At 35.7% G+C, this 10,276-nt stretch overlaps 1 protein-coding gene across 1 annotated transcript; it reads right to left on the bottom strand.

Moving 5' to 3' along the window:
• Positions 1–1,794: 1,794 nt before the first annotated feature.
• Positions 1,795–9,816, bottom strand: LOC118034914 (pleiotropic drug resistance protein 1). Its single transcript, XM_035040357.2, has 24 exons — positions 9,149–9,816; positions 8,550–8,670; positions 8,355–8,443; positions 8,179–8,263; positions 7,907–8,066; positions 7,735–7,811; positions 7,296–7,349; positions 7,137–7,227; positions 6,744–7,045; positions 6,347–6,628; positions 5,951–6,267; positions 5,690–5,850; positions 5,482–5,585; positions 5,244–5,400; positions 5,037–5,159; positions 4,832–4,962; positions 4,397–4,729; positions 3,796–4,086; positions 3,612–3,695; positions 3,381–3,514; positions 2,985–3,212; positions 2,702–2,873; positions 2,365–2,619; positions 1,795–2,265 (listed from the first exon to the last, which is right to left on the bottom strand). The coding sequence occupies exons 1-24, from the start codon at positions 9,487–9,489 to the stop codon at positions 2,008–2,010; spliced, it is 4,350 nt and encodes a 1,449-aa protein (XP_034896248.1). The 5' UTR covers positions 9,490–9,816; the 3' UTR covers positions 1,795–2,007.
• Positions 9,817–10,276: the final 460 nt, after the last annotated feature.

Here is a 10,276-nt window from a genome sequence, read left to right as displayed (position 1 = left end):
TTTATGTTCTTATTTATTTATTTATGTTTTTCTTCTTCATGATGTTTAGCTAAGTTAATTTTGTCAAGGTGAAAAGGGTACACTAATGGTGTAAGAATAAATATAATATAAATTCAACATGGACTTTAATGTTTGATACTATGTTTTGTATTTGTTATCTTACTCACTCTTAATACCTTATTTGTTAAATGGTTAATCTAGATTTGTGTTGTACAACCCTTGGTACAACAAATACTTTGCACTTTCATAGCCTATTATATGGTATAACCGGCACTTGTACTATGAAAGGAACTTGATTTGTTGTTAACATAAATTATCACCATGAATACCTGACCACATTTACAAGTATTGGCATTACTCAAATAAGATAATTAATATAATCATGTTAATAATTTATAATCTGATTGGAACCTCCTTTGTGTATGGTTTCTAGTTGAGTAATAAAAAGAGTTGATATTATACTTGTTTGAAATACCATTAGTGGATCCTCTAACCTTGACAATTGTTTTATCTTTGTTTAAATTATTACATCATTATCACATCTCAAAGTTCTCTTCAACTCCTTTTCATTTATTATTTGTAATTTTATATAGTTGACCTCCATGTGGTTCGACTGCGATCTTACCTGATTATTTATTACTTCGACACTCCTGCACTTGGGATAAGACATCAATCTTTTTATCATGTCATAAGACTCATTAGGAAAACTAGGTTTTTGGCTTGGAGTTTAAATACTCTTTAGAAATAATTTTAGGGTAGACTTTTGATGATATTTTCAGCATTGTAGCCAACTTTTTGGTTGCTCAATCTTGGTTCTTGATTAAACTTTCAACTCTTCAAAGAACTTATCATTCTATGTTGTGAATTTATACTTCATTTGCTCATCTCCAAGTGTATGCGTTGTGATTGAGTTGGTTTATAATCTTGTTACCTTGGAGCAAGTCTTTCATTGTGATAAGCTCATTCAAATCTCAACAAACTTGGATTAGATTGATCCTGGGGTCGCAAATTCCATTAAATTCCGCTAGGTTTTGCATCAGTTGGTAACAGAACTAATCTAATCACTGGTTAAATCCTTCAATTTGAGTTTTTATTGTTTTCGTGTTTAATTCTTGATAGATTCGGCCACCTATATATATATATATATATATATTAGGGATCTTACTTCTTATTGCTTTGTTAAACACTTAATCATAAGTTAATGCTTTTTTTTATGCTTCTTGATCAAAATCGGCATACACACCTAAGTTCCAGTATTTTTTGCTCGAAAATTCATCAAAATAATATTTTAAAAATTATTTTTGATATCAGAACATGATCAGAAAACACCAAAAAAATATTAATTTAAAGTAAAGAAAAAATAAAAAATAATTTTTTTCAAAAACAATTTTTAAACACAAAAACAAACAGACCCTGAACCTACAATTTGCAAATTGCGTTTCATGATTTTTTTAAAAAACAAATTACTTAAAATTAGTTATTTTTTATATTTTTTTATTGTTTTCTACATCATGATATTAAAAATAATTTTTGTGGACTAGTGACTACAACACATGTAAGTGATAAGCAATATTAACTTACCATGTATTAAAAATTAATAATAATAATCTCTCTATCCATATGTGTAAATAAGAAAAATAAGATTTTATAGCATTAATAAATCTTTTGGAATTAATGTTATATTACCATTATGAAATTTATATACAACTATCACATGTTGCAACATCATTTAGTAGAACAATTCAACAACAAAATCCTATAATATCTCTATTATTACTCTTAATTTAATAAATATATTGTATATCTTGTTGACAACATAAAATCATAAGAGAAAGATAAGTCTTTTAATAATTATTATGTTTGTTTTTATTAATAATATGATGCTATTATTACATTGATAATACAGTTAAAAATACCAATCCAGGTATCGGAATCGGCCTGGCTTCGCCTTGCATCCCGGGGCAGGAATATTTTTAAAAAAGAAAAGCTACACATAAACTTCTACTCCTATCGCCTTTGGAAATTGAAGAGTTTGATGGAAATGGCGAAAGTTATTGCAAAAAGGACTGTAAACCCAAGAATCACAGCTGCAACAACTCCAAGAAAATCATGTTTGAAATCCAAATAAGTTGTCACGAATTGATCCACTGTTTCACCAGTTTCAAGTCTATCCTTCATATCTCCAAACTGGGAGGCAACCAGCCCATACAGGGTCCAAAAGACTGGACATATCCAAGAGTACCATCGCCACCACACCGGCATCCGCTGTTGCAGGCCAAGTAGAGGAACGAAACAAGAAAGCATATAAAGCCATGAAAATAAGAGACGCAACACTTCAAAGAAATGTGCAGAACAAGAACTTACAGATCGTGGGATTACGAATCCTGAAAATACATTCCAGATTCCATAAAATGCAGCAGAAATCACGGACGCAATTTGGTGATTTGGTGACACCGCCACGGCCATCATGCCATAGAAGGTGAAATACAGTAGCGTTAAGTACATGAAATACAGATACCAGAAGAACTTTGAGATCGTCCATCCGAATCCAATCATTGAATAGACTATAACACCATAAACTGCAGCTTGGACAAAAATATATGGAAGCTCAATGAGAACCTGCAAGGAGATCGAATATTGTAGATGGTTACATGGAGCTCTACATAATTACTATACCCTGTAATATATCAAGAACTGATACCTGTGCAAACGCATACGGCAAGGCAGAGTACATTCCAGCAGCTCTTTCTCTGTAAAAGACGGTTCGCTCAACAGCTACCACAGGCTGAACAGACGCGGCATTTTGGACACCAAGAAAGAGAACAGCGGTATACATTGAACCCATTGCATTAAAAAGATCTTGTCGCTTTGTTCTACAATTGTTTCATACGACATTTAAAGTCAGACAACATTAGAAGGCATATATATGGATACCATCCCAGTTTAAACTTCTATCTTGTTTTTATCACTGAGTGATGACTTACATTTTGGAGCCAATATCCCAAAACATTGTTCCAAAGATCAAGCCTATGACTGCTGTAGAGAGAAATCTGATAGCAGTGTATGGAGGGTTGCGCCAGTACGACCAGTGCTGTTTCCACAAGCAAGCCAAACACTGGGTGAAAAATGATCGCGAATATTGAGTAGAGAAATAGAGGTCCTTCGAACCAGGAGCAGGAGTGCTCAAATCCTTTATGAGAGCTCTGTTTCTCCTGCAACATATGCCATGCATCAACAATGAATCCAGTATGAAGCTCCTCTCGGTATCCTTTGATAAGCAGGTTACTCATCTCTTATTAAAACACATTGGAGTCGAACATGGAGTTTTTTTCTTGATTAACATGACAATAGTAACAGGTAGTTCTATAAATAAACTTTACCTAAACAGTTCTGAGCTTCTATATATTTCAGCAAAATCAACCCCCAGAGCTAGTTCTTCTGCTGTACTGGTCACTTCCAACATCCAAGTAGCCGGATTGTAACCATCTTTGATTTTGTCGACTCCTTCAATTCCCTTGATTTAAGCAATACAGCAATAGCCAGAAAACATGACTAAAGAGTTTGAAATTACATGGCTGCCAGATTTTGGTAGTCCAAAGGAGCAAGCATACCTCAAAATACTTGATCAGATGGCAAGAAAGTCGACCCAATGGCCCCACATATATCTCTTGTCCTCCTCTCTTCAGTAGAAACAACTGCAGTTCCATGTTAAAAACATCAAACGTGACATTAATATATGAAGAACAATCCACGATTATATTCTCTAACTCTGATAATCAGCTTCATATTTTTCACCTCATCAAAAGCTTCAAATATGTCAATGCTTGGTTGATGGATGGTGCAGACAACTGTTCTTCCTGTGTCCACTGTGTTCCTAACTGTTCTCATAACAATAGCAGCTGCTCTTGCATCAAGCCCTGAAGTTGGTTCATCCATAAAAATAATTGAGGGGTTTGCCACTAGCTCAACTGCAATGGTTAGTCGCTTCCGTTGCTCAGTTGACAGACCATCTACACCAGGCAATCCAACTAAAGCTTGCCTCAATGGATTCAGTTCTACAAGCTCCATGACCTCCTCAACGAACATCTGCATCCAATAGGAATACACTGAAATTAAACTGGGTTGAATGATCTGGCATGTTCAGGGAATACTCTTGGACTTACAAAACTTGGAAAAGCCTTTTAGTTCATAACTTCTGTTATGCATTAGATAATTCTCAAGTAGACTGGAACCACTCAAGAAAGAATAAAAGCTTATCATAACATGACTGTAGTTGAACCAAGCCCAGTTGAATAACGATACATTGTTAGTTCATGTAATTTATTAAGAGGTCTAAATTGCAACCGTCAAATAACTTAAAGAAAGGCTGCCTGAAACATGAGTAGCAAATACCTACTTTTCTAGTTTCAATGTCAACTTCAGCGGGAAGACGAAGCCAAGCTGAGTAGAGCAAGGACTCATAGACAGTAATATGTGGTGAGTGGATGTCATTTTGCTCACAGTATCCAGATATTCTAGCAAATGTTTCTTGCTTCTTCGGATACCCAGAAATTGTGATGTTCCCCTCAATATATCCACCAGTTTTCCTACCAGCAAGAACATCCATCATTGTGGTTTTACCAGCACCACTGATGCCCATTAAAGCTGTGAGAACACCTGGCCTAAATGCGCCACTCACACCCTTCAACAGTACCAATTTATCTTCATGAACACCGTGACTTTTCATTTCCTGCAGAGTCCAGTTCAAAATAAGTAGCCGTTCTTCTAGGTTGTATCAGATGGAAAGAGAGTAATATACCATTTTTTTTTCCCTTTTGGAACTTTGTTTTACCTGTGGCATGTCAACTGAGTACATAACTTTGTCAAACGTTATAGAATGTGGTTCGAATGGAATAATGACCCCCCTTTGTTTGTTACATGTGAACCTTGATGACTTGCTTCTTCCAATTTCATCTATGCTCTCTGCATATTAGTTAAAATCACTGACGCTCAAGAGACATAGAATTAGATGAAACAATCTGAACCAGCATTCCTACCTGCACTTGTGTGGAGACTAGAGTTAATTCCAGGGTTCATTAAATGGATGGCTTCTCCTATTCTACCATCGTTGTTGCTTTGAGGTTCTTCTGATATACCAGCCTGTTGTGGCTTTCCTAATGCTGAAAATGTTGTTTACAGAAAATAAAAACATAATCATTGAATTCTGAAAAAAGCACAAAATTCAAAGAGGTAAGAAAGCATACGGTTGAGAAAAGCGAGAGCCAAAATGTACAAGAGGTTGTATAGTAGAGTGAATCCAAACAATGCTGCTACTGCTAACCAATACCAATATGCTTCTGTGAAGAACCCACGAGACTTTAAAACTTCAATTCCCAATGGCTCCGTTGAGTTTGGAAGAACCTTTGATATCAAAATATTGTTAGAGTTAGCTATCATAAAGGAGAAAGCACAGAATATAGAAATGTACTGTTCAAAGTTTACATGGTTCCAACTCTTTCCAAGAAACTCGTTCACGACAACTGCATTCTGCGCATACATCATGGGTGATGTCCAGAAGCCCCAAATCCACCATTTCTTTATGTCATCTGTTTACATTGAAAAAAAAAAAAAAAAGAGAACAGCATTCATTGTGGCCTTAGCTTTAATATAAATATCAATCTCTAAATTAGACTTATTTCACTAACTATACCTCGTGACAAGACAAAGCCACCCAAAACAAAAAGCAAGAGCAGTACAAATGACCCGAAGGTGTTAGCAACAACCATGTTCCTGCCAACAGCAGCAATGGTTCGGAATAATCCAGAAGCCATCTGATTTGTTAATAAGAGCACGAGGTAATGCTTAAACAACCTACAAAAATATATAAAACAATCACCTTAGACATAACCTATCAAGGGGCAACTTTTAATGAAGCATCTACCAAATTTACTGTAATTTTCAATTTTTATACCTTCCTACATTTGGATCAAATCCAATGACAAAATACGTAATGAAAACCATAATAGCAACCTCGATGAAAGTGATAGGGATTTTAAGGATCCATGTAGGAAGAGCATATATCCAAGCAGGAAAGAAGAGAAGGTCCCTTTGCTTGTAGAACACAGGAAGCTTTGCTAGGGTCATAGAAATCTCAGCCATACCATTAAACATGATCACAACCACAATGAAGAACATGGCGCCCACATAAATTCCTCCATCGGTTACCGAGTCCCGGTGCATTTCAGTCCGTAGAAAGAGTGTCATCGCGATCACTGCGACTATTGTCAGCTAATAGAAGAAAAGTAGACAGTAAATCATATCGTATATGAAACTCATGAAAAAAAGACAAACAAAAGTTAATACCCACTTGAATGAACTTGAAGGCGTGGACGAATGAGTTCCTTTTCATGAGTAAGAATTCTCTTGAGAAAGAAGCTTTGCATAGCTCTCTCCTATTAACTCCGTATTTCTTGGTAGTCAAAGCAGCTGCGTGGTTCTTGCTCTTATCAAATGGAACTGCAAGCTCATTTCCAAGTCTCTTTCCTTCATGAAACGACTGGAATGCCTCGGCAAATTCTTTGACTGTGACAAATCTGTATGGCACATCTCGACGTGCCCAATACTGCATCTGATCTTTCCTTGATGTCACCTGCATTGTTTTCATTATGCATGGAGATTAAATGCATCATATATAGCTCAAAATTACAAGTAGGTCCACTCATATAATATTGAGAGTGAGCGAGACAAGGCACTTGTATGCTTACTTCTTGCAAGAAGTCTGCCACGCCTTTCCTTGCAGGACACTTGAAGCCCATATATTCAAAAAACCTGAGGACATGCTCACGAGGTCCCTGATACACTATCTCGCCATCTGAGAGAAGAATAATGTCATCAAAGAGATCATAAGTCTCTGGCGCTGGCTGGAGGAGAGAGATGAGAGCAGTTCCCTCAAGAATTTGGACAGATTGCTTGATGGAGTTCACAATCTGGTACGTTGTTGAGCTATCCAATCCAGTAGATATCTCATCCATAAACAGTGCCTTTGCTGGTCCAACCAGCATCTCACCTATAATTTCAACGTTGAGTTAACTCGAATTTTTGTGCAAAAGAAGATTGATATTCTTTGATTTTGACAATTGATAAATAAAGTCTGTTACCTGTGGTAACACGCTTCTTTTGTCCTCCAGAAATACCCCGCAGCATTTCATCCCCGACCAATGTATCCGCGCAGACTTCCAGTCCTAAAACCTTTAAATTCAAGATCAAAGTTATTGGAGGATAACGCTCTGGTTCTTCAAGATCCTTTACAGTATTACCTTCAGAATGTAATCTATCACCACACTGTCCTCCTGACCTTCTGTCGCTGCAGCCTGCAATAACAGAAATCACAACCAATAAAAAGTAAGCAAAATACATGCAATTTCTAATTCTGGCTTTATAACTTTTTGTGATGAATCCTAGTTAACTTACAAGAACTAATTTATAGTCAACTATAGAAATTATCAGTCAAAAGAGAACCCTTAATTCCCTTGGAAAGATTAAACACCAATGTACATAGAATATTGTTTCAACTTTCAGCCAACAGAGAGTACCAGTCTGTTTTCTTAGCTCTAAAACTAGAAAAACGTTTTTCTTAGATCTACGCACTGTAACAAGAAAATGGATACATTATTGTTCTTATTCCAAATAAGGCGTGCATGGTGTTTCTCCCCTCCTAAAAATTAATTTCACAAACGTGATGGCTTCCTCTCTCACCTTCATGAAGACATCAATATCAGGATCAGGTTTGATCCCCGCTTCTTTCTCCCTTCTCGATAATTCTGCTAACTTATCTGCAAATTGTGAAAGTGAAAACTGTTCATGCTTAGATGATTTATAGATGACAAGACTGCTATGTAAAGAAAAGGTACTGGTTCATTAAGCTTACCATAACGGCTTCCAACCCCTTGGCATCTTGCAGAAAATGCCAAGGTTTCCCTCACAGTCATTTCTCCTATATGGAGATCGTGTTGACTGATATAGGCAGCAGTTCTTTGCGGTACAAACTCATCCATTTCATGACCATTATAAGTCACCCTCCCTGAAAACTGCAGGAAGATTTAACTTCTCAAACTAAAGGCAGGATTGAAGACTGGATTAAAAAATCTCAAGAATTGACAGCGCACAAAGATTCAAGTCAAAATTATGCATCATCATCACCTTTAGAGCATGATCAAGCTTTCCAGCCAAAGCTAACAAAAGCGTTGTCTTTCCGGAACTTGGAGGACCTAAAAGCAATGTCATTCTGTAGTAGATAACAAAAACATCAGATCAGAAAAAAGAAATGGAAACATCATAAGGTCTGAACAGTCAAATTGAGCACATGATCATTGTACCTCGATGGCTTGATGATACCGCTAACATCCTTAAGGATCCACATATGTTTCTTTCTACTAGAAAGAATATGGAGATAGTTCAAGACACCCTTTAAATAAAAATGAACTAATACATGTTAGAACAAGCTGGTGCCAGAAATGAATGAAAGAACAAATTGCAATAATAACTAGTGGTCTATACGGGCTGGTTCTTACCTCCAGCATATTAACAGAGTAGTTAAAGAATGTAGGCAAAGCTCTACTTCCTACATAGGCTTCTGCTTCAACATTTAGATGCTCGAATCGAACTTCAATAGTGGGAACATGAATTCCAACTCTAATATAACCAACAAACAAGTACTTCCATCATCTAAAAATTATCAGTAAGAGAGACAGTGCACATGGCTGCAAAAACTTCAAAAATCAGAACAGAGTTCCTCTGCATATCTGCTGATTAATCAACTTAATAGTTAGAATCATTGGAGGTCATCACCCCATCTTTTCTTCAGAAATAAAAATCACTAGACATCAACTACCGTCTTCCAGGTTTCTAATTACCAGCTGGATTTAGTTAAGTTACTGATTTCTAAATTTTTTATTTTATTTTTTTGGCAACAAGAATGTTGCCATTTCTCAAGAAATGAAAATCGAAACCAGGAAAAAGAAAACTAAAAATGACACCAAATGTCCCAACAATTTACATGTTGTCTTGGCATGTAAGAAAATCAAAAGAAAAAACATAAATTTAATTGCCTATCAATACGGTTGTTGTCTTGACATGTAAAAATCAAAAGAAAAAACATAAATCTAATTACCTATCAATACGGTTCTTGAGCTTTAACAAGAACTTTTCATTATCCTCTTCTGCTACATTGACCAACCTCTCCACCAAATTCTTCCTTTCTTGGAACCCAAGACTCTGCACCTCCACTTCACTAGCAGCACCTGTGGACGTGGTCAATATACCTTTCCTCAAACGATCATAGGTTGGTAGTTTCTCTAATGCCGCCCATTTTAAAGCCTCTTCATCGTCGTCTTGTCCTTGAGAAGAAGGTGAAAAAACTTGATGATCTGCAGCTGCATTGTTACTAAATATTCCTGAAGAGTTTCCTCTTCTTGCACTGCTACCGGCTCTGTAAAGATAACCACTTTCCATTGACAAAGTCACAAAGAGAAGCTGTGATTTTTAATTTACGTTGTTCAATATATACTTTGAGAAGAAGTGGAAGAGGAGAAGGTGTTTAAGCTTTAAACAACTGTAGCTAAGCATAGGTGGTAGGGATGAGGGAGTAGAGTACTACAACATCATTTCCCTGTTTATATAGCCTTCAGATACTGAAAAGTAAAATTAGAATTTTCTCAGTATGAATGAATTGTTTGGATTGACATGACGAGGAACAAAATGATAAAGAGAAGTTAATGCTGTGCTGTAAGATGTTGAAAAAGGCAATCACCTAAAACTTTCCTAGTGTGAATTTGCTAGCCTAAGAAACAGTGGCTTCCAATTTCATGTGGACGTAAAATAAAGTGAAGGAATTGAGAGGGGAAACACCTACCTTTTTTCATAAACAAATGCCACCTTACACTATTCCAATGAATATGTCTCGCTACCAAAAATATAATAATAACAATTTTATTTTAACAAAACACTGAACGAGATCGTCCTTTCATGTCTTTTGCCTCAAAACAAATTATTTATTTCAGTAATATTTTTTTTAATTTTTATGTTTACTTTGCGACATTTTATTTATTAAAAATTAAATTTTATTGTTTATTTTACTTTTTTATATTAAACTATTCTATCCCAATAATTTAGGTTAAGAATTTAGTAAGATACTTTGGTTTATTTTTTTATTTTTTAATATTTAATTTATTATGTATTATCTTTTATGATTTGTTTTGATTTATTTTTTATGTAGTTATACAATCCTCATGATCCAGGT

The sequence above is a fragment of the Populus alba genome, chromosome 1, assembly GCF_005239225.2.
Source record: "Populus alba chromosome 1, ASM523922v2, whole genome shotgun sequence".
NCBI classification, from domain to species: Eukaryota; Viridiplantae; Streptophyta; class Magnoliopsida; order Malpighiales; family Salicaceae; genus Populus; species Populus alba.
This window is presented reverse-complemented; position numbering and strand designations above follow the sequence as displayed.